The 17,441-nt window shown below is 42.2% G+C and overlaps 3 protein-coding genes across 3 annotated transcripts; 2 read left to right on the top strand and 1 right to left on the bottom strand.

The window, feature by feature from the left end:
- Positions 1 to 717: 717 nt before the first annotated feature.
- On the bottom strand, positions 718 to 3,024 carry LOC133018994 (terminal nucleotidyltransferase 5C-like). Its single transcript, XM_061085334.1, has 2 exons — positions 2,435 to 3,024; positions 718 to 1,321 (listed from the first exon to the last, which is right to left on the bottom strand). The coding sequence occupies exons 1-2, from the start codon at positions 3,022 to 3,024 to the stop codon at positions 718 to 720; spliced, it is 1,194 nt and encodes a 397-aa protein (XP_060941317.1).
- Positions 3,025 to 6,998: 3,974 nt separating this feature from the next.
- Positions 6,999 to 10,853, top strand: chmp1b (charged multivesicular body protein 1B). Its single transcript, XM_061085528.1, has 8 exons — positions 6,999 to 7,164; positions 8,500 to 8,597; positions 8,700 to 8,846; positions 8,959 to 9,027; positions 9,117 to 9,224; positions 9,317 to 9,360; positions 9,585 to 9,657; positions 10,238 to 10,853. Exons 1-8 carry the CDS (start codon positions 7,146 to 7,148, stop codon positions 10,280 to 10,282), a joined length of 603 nt encoding a protein of 200 aa, XP_060941511.1. The 5' UTR covers positions 6,999 to 7,145; the 3' UTR covers positions 10,283 to 10,853.
- A 1,362-nt stretch (positions 10,854 to 12,215) lies between these two features.
- On the top strand, positions 12,216 to 16,145 carry rraga (Ras-related GTP binding A). The gene is made up of 10 exons (XM_061085527.1): positions 12,216 to 12,331; positions 12,661 to 12,763; positions 13,721 to 13,820; positions 13,923 to 13,989; positions 14,083 to 14,305; positions 14,794 to 14,889; positions 14,976 to 15,098; positions 15,200 to 15,291; positions 15,390 to 15,505; positions 15,603 to 16,145. Exons 2-10 carry the CDS (start codon positions 12,737 to 12,739, stop codon positions 15,704 to 15,706), a joined length of 948 nt encoding a protein of 315 aa, XP_060941510.1. The 5' UTR covers positions 12,216 to 12,331; positions 12,661 to 12,736; the 3' UTR covers positions 15,707 to 16,145.
- The last annotated feature ends 1,296 nt before the right edge of the window (positions 16,146 to 17,441 follow it).

Below are 17,441 nucleotides of genomic sequence, written 5' to 3'. Positions count from 1 at the left end.
TATTTCGCATTGTCCATAATTTTACTGAATCTGGGTTCTGTTGTTTCTGCCTTAGAAATTAGCTATTTACATTCACAAAAAGAGTACTTATGACATCATGGAAATACCACGGCAAATTTTGCTCATGTATGTCTGGTGTCCTATTTCGATACAGTGAATACACACGTGCTGATTTTTACTCTACAGAGAATTGTATTTCACGAAACAGCTACATGAGGGTTGAACACCCTGGAAACGATTTATCATTATTCAAACTTCTTCCAAACTACGTTTTTTTGTTGCCACTAGATGATTCAGAGATTATGTTTTATTATATGTTTATCAAGTTGCAGTGAAGAATGATCACATGGCAACGTTCTCTTCATCAAGTCAGTGTGACCAGTGCAGAGCCCGACCAAAACTGAGCTGAAACAGCCTCAATCAAAGTCCCTCCACTTCAATCAAATCCTTTCTACAAGCTCGAGTAAAATCCGACTCTTTTGCGTTTCTTTTCCTTTTCAAAGGTCTTCGTCATCAAAGGGTGACATGCGTTGCCTCCAGAGCCTGTTCAGTTCCGACCCCTCAGGATCTCTCATGTCATAAGCAGGAGGGATTTCAAAGAATGAAACAACACTACACCCGTGGTTGCTTGTTGCTGCTAAAACTTCCACGTGTGCCTCTGTGTGCAGAGCACCATGCTGAAAGCTGACACGACTCCCTGTGGGCACGCCACTGTAGCTACACCAGGCCGCTCTGCATGTGCACGTGGAGCGGGTAGGGGTGGTAGACGAGCGGTGGCTGGGCCTGGGTGATGAAGTAGCTGTTGTAAATGGGCTCCGTCATGTACGGGGCTGGCTGGTAGAAGCAGGTGACGTTGGTGGTGTTGGGGATGGCGTTCTGCTCGCCCAGGACCCTCAGGGCCAGCACCGTGATCATGTTGAGTGTCTGCCTCCTCTCGTGTCCCATCAGACACACCGTGCTCTCGTCTATCACGCGCCGCAGGGTCATCAGGAAGTCGTACTTGCTGGTCTCCTCGCTGCCCATGAAATGGCACTGCAGGTAAGCCTCGATCTTGCGCTGCTGCTCGCTCACGTCGGGGAAGTCGATGAAGAAGCGGGAGCACATGTACCGCTCCAGCGACTTGATCTCGGTCTCGCTGGCCGGCCGGAAGTTCCTCACCAGCAGGTCGCTGTATTTCAGCAGGCCCCCTCCTCGGATCTCCTCTGGGTTGTGGGTGGCTATGAGACGTTGGCGAAGGTGTTCCACCGCCTGCTCAAAGTCTCCGTACATGCACTCAGCTTCGATGGTGATGGTGGGCCCCCCCGCTGCCCCGGCCCATGAGCTTGACCCACACCTCAGGACTGTTTCCTTTATTTCAGGTTTCTGCTCGACGGCCTGAGGCTGCGTGGCCATGTTTGCTGCACACGTGTGTCTCTGAGTCTCTGAATCAGGAGGCTTCTTTGAGCGTTTTGGTTTAACAGTTTGTTCTGTGGTTTCATTCGAGCCAGTGGCCCCTTGAGGCGTACTGGTACGACTGTATGTGGGAACTGTGAGAGCATCTTTACCCTCAAAGTTCTCCGACTGGGCGCCAGGTTGAACTTGAGCGGTGTCCAGTGACGAAGACTTCGGCTGAAGTGGTTTGGGGATTTCTATGGGTGGAAACAGCTGTGTTGTAAGATCTGACAGATCTGTGAGAAGAGACCATTTCTCAGGTTTACTGATCAACTTCCGAGACATTTTTCTTTGTAATTTGGGCAAGGGGCAAAAGTCTGGCACTACGTCCTGTGATGTGCTGCAGGTTTTCTTAGCAGGAGGAGGGAAGGAGAACTCGAGCTGTGAGTCTTGTGGGTCTGGGGTCTTTTCAGTTTTGCAGATTACAGAGTCAACTTTGAAATGAGCCTTTTCTTCACAATGGACCACTTGTTGTGGAGTTGACTTTGCTATATGCTTAATAGACACTGGTTGGGAAGCTTGTGACTCACACAGCTCCTCATTGTCCTGTAGCTTTAAACAGGCTTGTGTCATCTGTGGATCCCTGACGTCTGTAAATAAAGTTTCAGATGTTGAAGCTAAAGGAAAATCACTGTGAAACTGTTCTTTCTCTTCTCCTGTTTCCTCACACAGCTCAAAAACAATGTCCTCCTCTGAAACAACATCCTCAATGTCTTCTACTTCCTCTTCCTCCTGCTGTAAGTTACTGCTCTCTGCCTCTAACACCTGCTGGGCCTTATGCTTCCCATCATCAGGCTCAATATTAGCCTGTGGAAGCTCTTTCTCATGCACAGATACTACTTCTTCCAGACACTGACTTTCCTCACCGGTTGCCATCGCTGGGTCTTTTTCAATATCCCCCCCAGGATCTGGAAGAGCGCCTGCTGGCTCCTTCTTTTTCTTTTCCTCCTCATTGTCTGATTTAGCCAAATTCCCAGGTTTCATTGGCAACTGCCCTCCCTGCCTCCTGTCAGTCTCCCAGTAGGACTCAAGAATGCGATCTAATATTATCTGGAACGAGTCCACGCTAAACTCAAACTGTCTTCGCAGGGAACTGACAAACCTGAGCCCCACGGTTTTAGCTCTGTTATTCGACAGTGAGATGAGGCTCCATCTGTCATGCTCATTGAAAACCTTCACCATTTTTTGGACATAGGCTTCCTTCATTGTCAGGCAAGTGATTTTCCGTCTGTTAACTCCGAAGGGGAGGAGGTCTCGCAGGCTGCCCAGCACCACATCCTTAATGACCTGGAAGTCCTCCTGCCTGGGCAGCTCCACTCCGAAAATGATGTCCAGGTCCCTGTATCCCAGGCCGTTGTTCTTCACCAGGATGTGGCTGGCGGTCGCACCATTGAGCCGTATGTCTTTCACCTGGATGTCTCTCTCGACCAGCCGATCCTTCACCACGCGGATAATGTCTTTCACTCTCACCTGCAGGGTGGGGAAATTTCCTCGTCCATGGATGGGGATGACCTCGGTCAAGACCTTGTCCAGAGCTTGGATTTGCTCAAGGGTCAAGTTGTGGAACCTCTTCTCTATTTGAAGCTCCATCATCCTTACCTGTGAAAGAGAGGTCAGACATATTTATCACACTACAGCTGACGTCTGCCATGATCTGACAAACCCTGCTTTTTCTTAGAGCAACATAAACCAATAGCCTTGACCTTTTGTTTTCAGTGCAAGATGCCCTTTACAAATGGCAAATCACTTTTTTTTTCTTCACATCATCCTATCACCTTGTATACATCTTTATCGTTGTCTTTTGGGGGTTTTCCCAGGTCCTGAAGGTTTCAAAGGCACAAACGCATCAGCTAGATTTGAAAGTCTGCATTAAAGGATCAGTGTGTGGAATTATGGGGAGATATTGACATAATGTGAATAAGATATACATAAATTCTTTACATGTACATTGAGAACGGGTCCTCCACCATGTTGCACTGCCATGTTTCTACAGTAGCCCACAATGGACAAACCAAACACTGGCTCTGGAGAGAGCCTCTTGGTAACCTGAAGGCCAACAAATGCTCTGCTACGCGCTTGGAAAGGAAAGAGTTAGGGAAATTGTATTCACCTGGCTATGTGCGACCTGTCCACTAGATGTCAGTAAATCCTGCAGACTGAACCTTTAAACTCATATGGCAGCTACAAAACTCAACGTGAGCTCAGAGGAGTGAGTAGGCTAAGTGATAAGTTAGTCTAGTATAAGGCCACTAGCATAACATATAGCAAAGGTAACTCAATTGCAGCTCAAAAATAAACCACAGTTTAAACATGCCGATCTTGCACAGAAAACTCTGACTGAATGTTCTACAGATAAGTCCTTACTTTTTTTTAACTTCTAATCTTCTGAACGAAAGTTAATTTGTCAGGTGTGGCTGTAGCTGAGCTAAGATGAGATGACTGTGCCTACTTTCCAACTCCTCCCAGAATGCTTTGTGAGTTTTGAAATGAGCTCTTTTGTTACGGGACATTCCAGTGGCACTGCACTGTGAACACCAAGCTGCCTCTCGTGCCATTTGACGTGTTGGAAACATTCAGCAGACGCCATGTTGAATCTCCTCCATGATCATGCAGCCATTTGCTGCCTACAGGTGACTCACCTGCAGCGTGTCATTCACTGGCTCTCAGACACAGAGTCAACCTTGGTTGAGAGATGTCTGAGAGCGGAATTAGCTGCACGTGAAACCTGTCATGGCAGAACAGGCACACACCGCTGTGCTTATACACTTGACTGTTTCTAATACGCAGCATGCAGCTGATTGACGATGTGTTTATTCCTGCTGTTATAATGGGAAAATGCATTTGTGAGAGGGAGAAGAGTACGTCATGTTCCCTGACTCACTCACTATTGAAGAAAATGTCTGATTTTTGTTGTTGTTAATCGCTGGAAGCTTTAAGAGATCCTCACACTCTCCGATATGTTTATGACAACAGCAGGGATGAGGGATCAGTTAAGGATCCTCAGGGTGTTTTGAAAAACGAATGCTCTCTCATCATGCCTCAACTCGTTATAAACTCCTTTTAATGGTCTTTTTTTCCTTCCAAATGCGTCAGCCAACATCAGCGCATCATACTAAACATTTCTACAAAGGAGAGAGAAGGGGGGGGGTAATTTTCCCCAGTTCTAACTGGATTTGGCTTTTGAGACAAATCATTTTGGAGAAATAATCTCACAACCATTAACTCAACATAAAGGAGCTTTAGTATGCACACTTTAAACTGAAAGGCATAGTTGCTTGTTTTTCTGATATTTGCTCGACCATAATAATATTCACACAATGCTTTTCCAGAGGTGTGTGAATCACTGCAATTTCATAACACTTGAGAGATAATGTGAAGATTCATCAACTTTCAGGTCATTAGATCTATACCTCTTGAAACATTACGTAGGCCTTCTATCATAATTTGTGTGTTTGTGTGTGTGTGTGTGTGTGTGTGTGTGTGTGTGTGTGTGTGTGTGTGTGTGTGTTTATGTGTTTATTTGTCTGTTAGTTAACAGGATTGTGCAAAAACTACTTGATGGATTACCATGAAACTTACATTTTGGTGTGGATCCAGATCTGGGGGTGGATAGAGGGATTTCTTTTCACCAACTTCAACATTGTGAGATAGTGATTATAAACACTATCTCACCTATAGGGGACTGATATTTCTGAGTGTGTGCAAATTGGTGCAGATCCAAATAACAATCTGGATGTAGTGAATTTAATGCTTTCCTAAGGGGACTTTTGGACACGGGCAGTATGCACTCTACTGAGTATTTTATCTGTTTACCTGAAGATCCTCATGCAGTCATCCAGGTCATTGTATGCTCAGGAGTTGTAAGTTTACATATACAGAAACTGGACTTGCTTGGGTTTCTTGAAGACTTCACACCTCTCATCCAAGAGGCTTCTTCAGTTCTATTATTATTGATGTTGTTATTATTATGATGTCACATTAAACGTGATCCCTGTTCCATCTAGATCCTTCTCTTTATTACCAATTTGACATATCATTTAGATGAAAGCAGATTATGCAACAATTTAAAATGTATTTTAATGGATTATACAAAACTACTTTAAACACAGTCAGGGGGATAAAAGGTTCATATAAATACTATATGTGTCATAATATGCGATGGTTATATTAGTATTGTTTTCAAACGGACCTGGCCATGTGATGCATCTGAAAACAGCACCGGATCATCTGTTGAGTGCCCAGTACGTGGACAGCCCTGTGTGCTCCTCAGTGTATTGTTACAGTCATCACCACCAGTGTGGATGTGGTTCAGCTCAGTGGCTGAAGATGCCATGGTAGATGCTGTGGTTCCTGTGACTGGGGGCACATGGGGAAGTGTGGCCCACAGCACTCTCTAGTGAATCTCCCGGGTTACATCAGCTCGGTCCTGCAGCAGGACTGCTCCTGAGCCTCTTGGCTTCTTTATAGATAAGACTATATGAGTCATACAGCCACTGAACGAAGCATCACACACTGGTTCTCCTGGATCCTTTCCCTGTGCGCAATAAACTGAATGCACCACTTCAGGGTGCCTGACCACTAAACCTGCTGAACTGAATATAGCACATCACAGATTATATTATTCGTGATCTGGTTTCATATATATGTGGATTTTTTTTTTGAACTGTTGCAGCATTATTTTTGCACAAGCCATTTGTTTTCTTTCTAATGTTCAATCCATTGTTCTCTAAACTTAACACGATGCTTGCAATTAGTTCAAATGTGCATTTAACACACGATCGCAGCTTTTAAGTTGACAGCCATCCCATAAACAATGACTGATGTTATGCCTGAAACTGTCTCATGTGATGATGGAGAAGAAGAACCAATGAGGTTAATAACTGTCAGAATGAGTCACAGTAAAGAAGCAGCTCACCTGCTGAGTGTCCAGATGCGAGTGCAAAGTGCAGGAGATGAGAGGAGCAGCGAGCTGTGCCCAACAGGTTCTGTCCGCCCCCCGCTGAGAGGCTGCTGCCCAACTTACCACAGACACTTCAGCGCAGGGAGCACTGTTTCCATGGAAATCAGGCGTCACGAACATTTACGGTAAATCACGACGCTCGGTGCGCGCGAGTTGGAAACAACCCGTGTGCGTGTGCGTGTGCGTGGGAACACTTCCCCCCTGCCCCCCCCCCCCGCACTGCTTTTAAGTAAAGTTTGTTTTGGATCGGCGGAGGAGCACGCGTGTCACTGCCGAGGAGCCGATGCGGGGTGAAGCATCGCGTCAGGCGGAGTGAGTCATCCCCTCCCCCCCCCCCCCCCCCTACATCTGATCATCAATCACCGCCCAGCTCCCCCCCCCCCCCCCCCCAGCTCCGATTCACTCAGAACAACAACAACAAATAAACAAACACGTTGAAAGTGTTTATATGTCAACAGCTTGTTTTTTCTATTTTTCGTCTTTTCATTCATATTATTACGCGTGGGAGGGGAGAGGAGAGCAGAGGGGGCGGGGCAGCTTCCTCGTGACGTAGAACGGAACACCGCGTGCATGTGACTTTGACGTCACTGATATTTTGGTTAGACACCCGGAAGTGCAGGAGCGCTCGACGACCGAAACCCAACCAGGCAGAAGTTTCTCCCCAGACGAGTTCGGCTTCGTTCAGCAGCTCGTTGGAGGTGAAGTGTTCGCTAGGAGAGAAGCAGAAGAACCGAGAGGAGCAGATCCACCCACCATGCCTTCCAGTATGGACAGTATCCTTTAACAAGAACCAGCGGGGGAAGAGAGGAGCTGAGACGGCGGGGTAACGTCACTCCGAGGGGGCTTCGACAGCCACAGCAGCACGGTGGTCCTCGGTGGGATTTATGGGTTCAGACGTGTGGAAACGTAGATAAATGGGTCACGTCTTTACTAAAGAAAGAAGTAATGTCTTATTAATCAACCCGGGACTTTTTCTAGTCGACTCCGGGCGTCGTAACAGAGACGCGGGCTGAAGGCCTGGCAGGCTTTAATTTCTGGAAATACCCGACTGCTGCTTACAGAGACTGGTTCCCAGGTTCACCAGTGTGGTCAGTGGACTGGGTGAAACTCCCACTGATGAAGAACAGAGCGGATGTGTGTTTTCATGGTGATCTTTCCTTTTTTAAACACTGCGAATGTTTAACATGAGGGAAACAAACAGGCCAATTAAAGGGAAACTCTTAGCACTTAGATAACAATCTGATTGTATCTGCCTCGATACAAAGTCAAGAGGTGTTTCAACACTGTGAAGTGACATATTCAGGATTGTTTTAGGCTTAAAACTGAAATTTAACTAGAACAGTAAATAATTGAAAAGGACTATAAATGTGTAAACGCCCTGAGGTTACTGAATCTAGTTCAGGTAGCTTAGCGGTGACAGGGTCAGAGATCTCAGCTGTTCTCAGGAGTCAAACACTTTGATTTCGATCAAGAGGCATTTTTTAAAATGTAAAGAGGTCAAAATAAATACGCATCTGGATGGGTATTGTCTGCATAATAAAAAACATGTACACCATTACTAAACAAAATAATACATTGAAAACACAAACAATCCTCTTGAGTCTGATCTCTTAGATTTTCTTTAATTTGTATTTACCCTGTGTAAATGCACTCAAGTCCACCATTCATTATCAAGTTGACAGATAAACTTGTCACCGCTCTCTGGTGGACCAGCTCTACTGACCTCAACACTAGTTTGGAAATTCAGTCCTGACATTTCCTGTTTCTTATCATCTGACATGCAAATTGAGGCCAATATATCAGCATGGCAGATGTATTGGTCTAGCTGTGTATTAAACCCATTAAGGTTAGAAGATAGAAATAATGATCCAAGGTTGGATTACAAGCAGGCAATTCTCTTTAGTTCTTAGTATTTTAAAGCCACTGGAAGGTTCCAGGTTTCATGTGTGGTAAACATTTTGTGCTATTTCAATATAGAACCCTAATTATATCGCGGTTGGCTTATATTATCAGCTGAACAGCCCCATGCCACAGGACATAACTGATGGTCGAAACAATGAATTGTTGTTTTTGTTTGGACTTTGTTCTTCCTTAACCTCATGTTTCAGAACATCTCTTTAATTTGAAAATGGCCGCCAAGGATCTCCAAAGAAACTCCAAGAAATGTGACAAAGAGGAAAAAGCAGAGAAGTTGAAAGTCAAGAAAGTAAGTTGCACCGCTGAAACCAGTCATCATAATAACACATTACTAAGGACAGCTGCCTGATTATTTCTTTACTGAACCCCAATATTTTTGTGTGGTCTCTAGGCCATACAGAAGGGCAACACAGAAGTGGCGAGGATCCATGCAGAGAACGCCATCAGACAGAAGAACCAGTCTGTGAACTTCCTGAGGATGAGCGCTCGGGTGGAGGCCGTTGCATCAAGGGTTCAAACTGCAGTGACATTGAACCAGGTACATAGAAAATCAATTACTGACTGGCGATTGGAAATCCTGACTCTTAAGCTTATTTTTATTTCTGTTTTGCTAATTTAATGTCTAATATTTTGCTAATTTTATTTCACAGGTCACTAAATCTATGGGTGGAGTGGTGAAAGGCATGGACATGACCCTGAAGAGTATGAATTTGGAAAAGGTGAGTGGCATTTACACATGGAAGTGATATTTTTCTTAGTCTTTTTGTCCTCGAGTCATCAAACAATTTATCAACCTCTTTTCTTTCAGATTTCAGCTCTCATGGAAAAGTTTGAACGGCAGTTTGAGACTCTGGATGTCCAGACAGCCCAAATGGAGGACACCATGAGCAGCACGACAACACTCACAACACCACAGGTACATCTCTCTACTGGACTTGTCATTCTTGTGGTCTCACAGTGTTTTAAACAAACTTGCTGTATATCAAACTTTTCTAATGTGTGTTTCAGAACCAAGTGGATTCATTGCTGCATGAATTGGCAGATGAAGCAGGGTAAGTTTTTAGTTTTTTTACCCCCCAATATATTCTTTTAAATAATATTAGATCTGTATATAGATATACAGATATTTGTTTTCATAGACTTCATGCATAGGTTGAAGTGTTGTTTCTGTCAAAAAATTTGACAAACATATTTTTAAAATAACTATTCAGAAAAGTGTAAGCAAAGGCACTGTGGCTTTAATCTAAATGTAAGTTTTAAATGCTTGTGTGTTTAGATTGGACCTGAACATGGAGCTCCCCCAGGGACAGACCGGATCAGTGGGTACCAGCGTGGCCTCTGCAGAACAGGTACACTCCTGCTTTTCACAACATCCTTGTTTTACACTTTAAGGGCTAGTTCACAGAAAAAGGAAAGTTCACTAATTTTCTACCCGCCTAAATGACGGTGGAGGGGTGGGTGAAGTGTTTGAGTCCACAAAACACTTCTTGAGTTTCAGGGGTTTACTGATTCTACGGCAACAAAGTTTTCACAAGTGTTTGGTGGATTTAAACACCTCACCCACCCCTCCATCATCATAGTCTTGAGCAGATAATGAGTGAATTTCAATTATTCTGGTGAACTATCCCTTTAAGTCACAAGTATACATTAAAAAAACTCACTACTGTAACTGCTACATGAACTTGAATATGTTCTACCTTTTATTGAAAAGCACAGGTAATGTTATTACAGAAAATAAGTGTTTAACAATGTTTGTCAAAACAAGGAATTTAAAGCAAATGAAAATGAAATGAAAATTGTGATGCACACCCGCCGCTCCGACATCTACAGTGGCACAGGCGTAAAGAAAGATATTCTCTGAATAACCCTGATTCATCCGTCATCATCATATTAATCCTCATTGTCTGCTTTGCTCTCTCTTGTCCAAAGGATGAACTCTCCAACAGGCTCGCCAAACTCAGAGATCAAATGTAGTGGACGTCACTACCTGAATATTACTCCTAACACGTTATATCTTCTAGCTCCTCTTTACATTTAATGTCTCTCTGGAGGAGTTACTGTATCATGTATTTTTTTCTCACATAACAGCCCTCACTGGTTCTATGTTTTTGATAACCTCAGCAATAGGACGCCCAAGCAAACAAAACTGTTAAATGTGTATGATTAAAATCTCCACACATGAAAGGAATTAGGATTGCATCAGTGATTACCCTGTATATTATTTATATACAAGTTATTCCTACTTGTGGTTTATAAGCTGTAGGTTTTTGGATACTGGGTTTCAGTTTTTTTCTTTGTATGTGCATGATTGCAGATGGCATATATGCCTTTTTTTTTCCTTTTATCAGATAATGAAAGACCTCCTCTTCCTCCTATCTGCTGAATAGAAAACGTGTGTTGATTTGTTTTATTTTACTTCTGACAAATATTTTAAGAAGATACCGGGACTGGTCACCTTCAGTTTTTTTCACTGATTGTTTGGGAGAGGGTTTCAGTTTGGAGATTACATACAGTAAGTAAACAATAAAGTTTTATAATACTTTTATTGTTTTGACTTCTCAATGAATTCCTAATTTTCAGTAAATCCATATAAATCTCTGTGTGCAGTCTGTGGTGACAAACACACACACCGTATATCCACAGCTCTGTGACATCTCAGAAATTGCTGTGTGTTTTTTCTGTTGAAGTATGGACACATAAAACTGTTAAGGTGAGCAGGAAATGAAAGGTGTCATGACTCAAGATTATATAGGTGTATGTATTGTTATTTATATATACCAGTATTTCATTTGATTGTGTGTGCATTTGCACTGTGTGGTCCAATGGGAAATGAATGCCACCTAAGAAGTAATCATACTCATAGAACTGCTGTGACACTTTATTTTATTAAATTATATTCTAAATTACACATTATTGCCCTCTCGTGGTCATTCTAAGCAACTACAGCTCAGCAGCTTTGCCAAATATATAGCTTTCAGTTTATCCATTTTAATGCATATTGTGAAGTGGACGTGAATATCATTATTGGTTTGATATTTAGTCTTGACTTGACAAAACACAGATTTCATAAGTGTTCATATTATAATTAATGTTCACGGCCTCCTGGTGGCCATTGTTTGGAACAGGGAAACTGTTTATTTATCTCCAGTACAAAAGAATAAAAAAACGTTATAACAGTAGTAGGATAATATAGTAATAATGGAAGTAATATGACTCCTCAACCAACAGTAGAGTTTAGGAAAGATTAAAAAAGAGGTGTGTGTGTGTTCACGTATGCACATAAATGTATGAAAAAGAACACAACCTAGGCTTATATGAAACAGTATATTAGGAAAATGACAAGAACGGTTTATAATTTATTTCCACAGCCAGCTAATCACCCTAAATAATGTGAAGCTGCAACAAGTAAAGAAACAACAGGGGAAAAAACTAGTTTTCAATATGAGTTTACTACATTTTTGGATGAAGTAAGTACTTGCTTTTAAATATACTTCAAGAATTAAGAGTAAAATTATTTGTTGAATGTAGCCCATACTTCATCGGTATAGCTGAGTTGCATTATACTCTATAATATACCATTACACTACAATATAACATTCTAAAACGTTTATTTCACACATTTTTGCACTTGAATTTACTGATATTGACTAAACTAAAAAAAGTTTAGAGTAATGGGAGAAAGAATTCTAGTTTTATTTCCCCTGCGTAATGTCTGTAAGGCATTTTAACTCTAACGTATCAAAATGGATAAATATGAGACTTACATGTGATCGGTTGTTCTAACCTCAACATTAATTTTTCTTTATTAACTGAACTTAATTATAAAATATTCAATCCTGTCTGCTTTGCCTGCGAGACCGAACGCAGGGCAGAAGCACAGTTTTCCATCATGTGACTTTGGCGTAAACAGGAAGCAGCTGATCCTGAATTCACTGCCTGCTTCCACCAAGTACCGTGAACAAGTGTATTCGTAACAACAAGTTAAAGAACAGAGTGAAAACCAGTTCTAACAGAAGCAACGCGGTGAGTAGACGACCCGGGTCTGGATTGTATCTCAGCTATGTTGCTGTTTAACCTGGCTAAGCTAATCACATGTATCTGCTCTGTGCTGCTAGCCACGTTAGCATTAGCTTAGGTGTTTATCCCGGAGCAGAGAAATGAGTTTATGGACATAAATAAGAGGTTGATTTATTATTCCGTGGGTGCTTCAGATTGTTTAAACATTTCGACTCGTCCACAGATTTGAGTGTTCGGGCCACAGACTGTATTTACAGAGACGTGTCCCCTGTGGGATCACGGGTTCAGCAGAGCTAAGTGTCAGCTAGGTGACAATATTTGTGTTTGCTCCGCAGCTGAAGCAGAAGAGTCGAGTGAAGTCACCTGACCTGCGGCTCACAGCAACACGCCACAGCGGGTCTGCGGAGGGGGATGTCAAGCACAGCCATGAAGAAAAAGGTGAGTCTCACATCACAGGCAGGTGTTTACTCCCAGTGTCTACTGTGATGCAGCTTTTAGGAGCTTTAATAATCAATGTATCAGTCATGGAAATCAATGTGACACAAACTGCAGCACAGAATGAACACATTAAAACTATAAAAACCTGAATGGCTCTGAGAGGAGCTCATTCCTCTGGCGAAGGCCCAACAGTCCCTTTAAATTCAGTCAAGTGGCTCCATATTTCACACACTCATAGGTATCAGCTCCTCCGAATATGGCTGTCTATGAACGATTCCCTGTGAAAATGTTGAAGAAAACCCTATCACAGTTTAATGAGTTCTTCCCGTAACTGATATTTCATCCAAGTTTACTGAAAATCTATTGAGTTTAATTTTTTTGGGTCTTATTTACAAACCTACAAACAAACATACAGGGGTAAAAACATGAACTCCACAGCGGAGGTAATATAACCCGCCCCCATCCACACACAGAGCAAAATCATTTTAACACGAACTGAGGAACTGCTGTTGTAAATCTCATAAACCTGCAATGCGGAAACATCAAAGGCAGGTAAAGAGATAAAATAACTAAATACTACAAGAGATGTGAAACGGATACAAATTAAATACCAACAGAGGAGGAAGCAAAACCAGAGATAAAAAGTGAAAATATTCAGAGACAGTATAGTCAATAATCGAATGAATGATTACAATTAAATTAAATAATAAATATACATGATATAAATGTATAACAGTCTAAAATGTAAAATGAATAGACAGATAAAATAAAAACAATTCAACGAGCACCCAGTCTAAAAACATTCTCGTTTTGCCTTTTAAAAATATCCATTTATAAATTATTTGAAGTTGGCTCCATCTCCACTAACATTGAAATGCTCCATTCTAATGCAGTACTTTAGCAGTGAGTATAGACAACTTTAGTGGTGGTGTAACCAGTTGTATTTGTGTTTGTCAGGTACTACTTATGGGGAAAAGTGGTTCTGGAAAGACCAGCATGAGATCGATCATCTTTGCTAACTACATAGCTCGAGACACACGCCGCCTTGGAGCTACAAGTAAGAGCTTTTACAGAAAGATGCCACACAGCAACACATTTTTGGTTCTGGGTGTTTTTTTAACTATCTAAAACTGTCTTGTCATTCTTCTGTTTAATGCAGTTGATGTGGAGCACTCGCATGTACGATTTCTTGGCAATCTTGTTCTAAACCTGTGGGACTGTGGAGGGTAAAGTATATCTCTTTTATTTACAGTGCTTACAAGAAATTCAATTTAAAGTGTTTGACCTGTTAAGCACTGCTCTGCTTCTCTACACAACAGCCAGGACACGTTCATGGAGAACTACTTCACCAGCCAGAGGGACAACATTTTCAGAAACGTAGAGGTGCTTATTTACGTATTCGATGTTGAGAGTCGGGAGCTGGAGAAAGACATGCATTACTACCAGTCATGTCTGGAGGCCATCCTGCAGAACTCCCCTGACGCCAAAGTGTTCTGCCTCGTGCACAAAATGGACCTGGTGCAGGAAGATCAGCGAGATTTGGTGAGCTCTACCGGACATTTTCTATATCTTTCATCAGAGATGCTGCTCCTTTGTCACATGAACATTGTAGCTCTCTTTGCAATGTCAAATATTCACACTGTAGCCAGAAACTTAAAATGGAATCAACGTATTTCAGATAAAGCTAATGATTGTTGGATTGTTCCTATGGAAATGGGTATACATTAATAAAACCCACAAGTCATCCACCTAAAGAAATAGTGATGTTTTACCTTTTACAACATTTTATAGTGGTGCGGTGTTTAGCACTGTTGCCTCACAGCAGAAAGGTTCTTAGGCCATGGTCTTTCTGAATAGTGTTTGTATGTCCTCCTTGTGTTTTCTATTACTTTAAACATTCCTTTATAGACAGATTTCTGTATCGTTTCTTTACATATTCATGTGTTTTGGTGTTAGTACAGAGCGCTACCTGCATCGCTGCCTCGGTTTCCACTGATACGCTGACTTTACTGTGTTCATTGTCTCTGCAGATCTTTAAGGAGCGTGAAGAAGATTTAAAGAGACTGTCCCGACCTCTTGCTTGCACATGCTTCAGGACATCGATCTGGGACGAAACCCTGTATAAGGTTGCGAATACATACAGTTGCTTATTGAATTTTTGGGCTGATAAAGTTGATAAGGGCCTCAAAATCATGTTCCCGTGTGTTTGCAGGCCTGGTCGAGCATCGTCTACCAGCTCATCCCAAACGTCCAGCAGCTGGAAACGAACCTGAGGAACTTTGCACAAATCATCGAGGCAGATGAAGTTCTTCTGTTTGAGAGAGCCACCTTCCTGGTGAGAGCGTCCGCTTCCTTCAGCATGACAGAAAATCTGAACCTGCATATGAAAGTCATCTTCCTTATCGTTATTGTAACGTGCTGTTTTTGTAAATGCAGGTGATCTCCCACTATCAGTGCAAAGAGCAGCGTGATGCTCATAGATTCGAGAAGATCAGTAACATTATCAAACAGTTCAAACTCAGTTGTAGGTAAGTTCACGCAGCAAAATCATCACCTTTACTGCCAAAATCAGCTGCTCCACTTGTATGATGTTTCTGATTTCTTTTTTCTATTATTTTACTTCCAGTAAACTTGCAGCCTCTTTCCAAAGCATGGAAGTAAGGAACTCCAACTTTGCAGCCTTCATTGACGTCTTCACCTCCAACACATATGTCATGGTGATCATGTCAGACCCCTCCATTCGTAAGTAGTGAAGATGGCCTTCCTTTGCGTTTGACTGTATGATTAAAACAATTATAACATTTAAAACATCATAATTAATCATGTTTCTATTTTCTAGCCTCTGCAGCCACTCTCATCAATATCCGTAATGCTAGGAAACACTTTGAGAAGTTGGAGCGTGTGGACGGACCCAAGCACAGTCTGCACATGCGAATGCGCTAACTGTCCCATGTGTCCCAGTGGATACCCTCAGCCAATCAGTACACAGTACGCCGACGGCATGCCGCGGACTCTCTGCTCCCCAACACACTTGTGCAGCCCTGCTCTGTTTCCTCTGTATCTTCACATTCAATCACAGTTACTACGGAATGAAATCAGTATTTCCTTTGGTCTAATTTCTACAGTAACTTGAACAATGATGCAGTCTATTGAAATATTTGCCCTAACTCGGCGCATTAAAGAAAAAAATGAATAGTTGTGTTTACTTTTGCCGTCACACATTGTCTGGCACATTCGCTATTTTCACTTTATGTGATTCACTTTATGCCGTGAATCCCGGTGATCGGGGATAGTTGCTCCAAGTTTGCTTTTCAGATGCCGTTTGTGAGCTGTTCTGTTACACTTTCAAAGTACAAGCAATATAGATATATTCAGAAAAATATCATGTCGTGTTGTTTTTTTTTTGTCTGACTCAATATTCTTCACATTGCTTACTGCTTGATCTACATTTAGAATCACACATATTAATGGTACACTGCATAACCATTGTCCATTGGACAGCAAACCGCTTGGCCAGAGGCAACAACAGCAGTTGATGACTGTAACATTGTGAGAGAAGAAAAACCCAAAAACAATGGTCACTGACATCAGAAGAGATGAGCTGCAAAAGCTCTTAAAGAAAGTTACCAAGATAAAAAAAGATCAACCTCCTCCAACGTGGTAGAGGATCAAAGTGAGGAGAGAGTGAAAGGATCTGCTCGTGATGCACAACACACACGTTCATCTGTAAAACACAGTGGAGCTGGTGCTGTGACTTCAGCTGCTTCTGGTGCAGGCTCACTAATCTGTATTGATATAGTGGCTCTAACTAAATCAGAACTCTACATGAAAGTTCTCTAACCAGTTTATGAGAAATGCATCAAAACTAATCAGGAGGAAATTCAAAAACTCAATGCAATCATAGACAGGTCAGTCAGATTGTAACCCAAGGGAATAATTAATGGTTCTTGATGAAAATCAGGTAACTGATTTCTATGAGTGTGACATTTTGTGCAGCTTGATTGATTTAAAGGGAGTGGACGGTGGTATGTGCTCTACTGAGTGCAAGTTTACTTAAAATGTCTTTCTCTCTGTTCCTTTACTTTGAAGAGTAGTCTGAAACACACGGTGCTACGCCCTAAACTGAATAACACAGCCCACTGTAAATTCCAGAAAATAAAAGCTGAAATTCTGAACTCTCGTGCCATTTTCATCTTTTGATCTAAAACCCCTAAGTCTTCAGTGTACAAATGAAGGTACACATTCATTTCTTAGAACAACTGCTCAGTGAAGGTTCTCCTTTTAATTCAAAGCAGTGTCCATGCACACAAGACCCCATTGACACTGCACCAGCTGTCCTGCACACATGACACATGGTGGCTGAAGTTTGATGTGGTCGGGGGCTGGAGCTGGGAGGGGACAGCACGCTGCCCTGCACCTGTTGAGTGAGCTCAGAGGAGAAGACAACAGTGCAAATAGAGCAACAAGTTCATATCCCTCACTCAAACATGACAAATAGCTGCATCCAATGCGAAGGTAATATTACCTCGAAGGTTCATGCCGGTAAAAATTTATTGGAACTCAGAACACCAAAAACGTTTCACATTCCACCACATTCATTTTTCATGACTAAATAAGCAACCGTAAGGTTCATACATCTTAAAATGTTATTTATCAAAAGTTAACACCTGATAAATAA

The sequence above is a fragment of the Limanda limanda genome, chromosome 14 (assembly GCF_963576545.1).
Source record: "Limanda limanda chromosome 14, fLimLim1.1, whole genome shotgun sequence".
Lineage (NCBI taxonomy): Eukaryota > Metazoa > Chordata > Actinopteri > Pleuronectiformes > Pleuronectidae > Limanda > Limanda limanda.
This window is presented reverse-complemented; position numbering and strand designations above follow the sequence as displayed.

What these genes read in the sequence shown, in the direction of transcription:
- chmp1b (XM_061085528.1), top strand. An exon ending in CAACACTCACAACACCACAG is followed by an intron (nt 9,225 to 9,316) that starts GTACATCTCTCT and finishes TGTGTGTTTCAG; the next exon opens with AACCAAGTGGATTCATTGCT. An exon ending in GCGTGGCCTCTGCAGAACAG is followed by an intron (nt 9,658 to 10,237) that starts GTACACTCCTGC and finishes TCTTGTCCAAAG; the next exon opens with GATGAACTCTCCAACAGGCT.
- rraga (XM_061085527.1), top strand. Translation starts at nt 12,737, where the DNA reads ATGTCAAGCACAGCCATGAAGAAAAAG. An exon ending in AACCTGTGGGACTGTGGAGG is followed by an intron (nt 13,990 to 14,082) that starts GTAAAGTATATC and finishes TCTACACAACAG; the next exon opens with CCAGGACACGTTCATGGAGA. An exon ending in CAGTTCAAACTCAGTTGTAG is followed by an intron (nt 15,292 to 15,389) that starts GTAAGTTCACGC and finishes TTTTACTTCCAG; the next exon opens with TAAACTTGCAGCCTCTTTCC.
- LOC133018994 (XM_061085334.1), bottom strand. Translation starts at nt 3,024, where the DNA reads ATGATGGAGCTTCAAATAGAGAAGAGGTTCCACAACTTGACCCTTGAG. An exon ending in TACTGGGAGACTGACAGGAG is followed by an intron (nt 1,322 to 2,434) that starts GCAGGGAGGGCA and finishes GTGTGGGTCAAG; the next exon opens with CTCATGGGCCGGGGCAGCGG.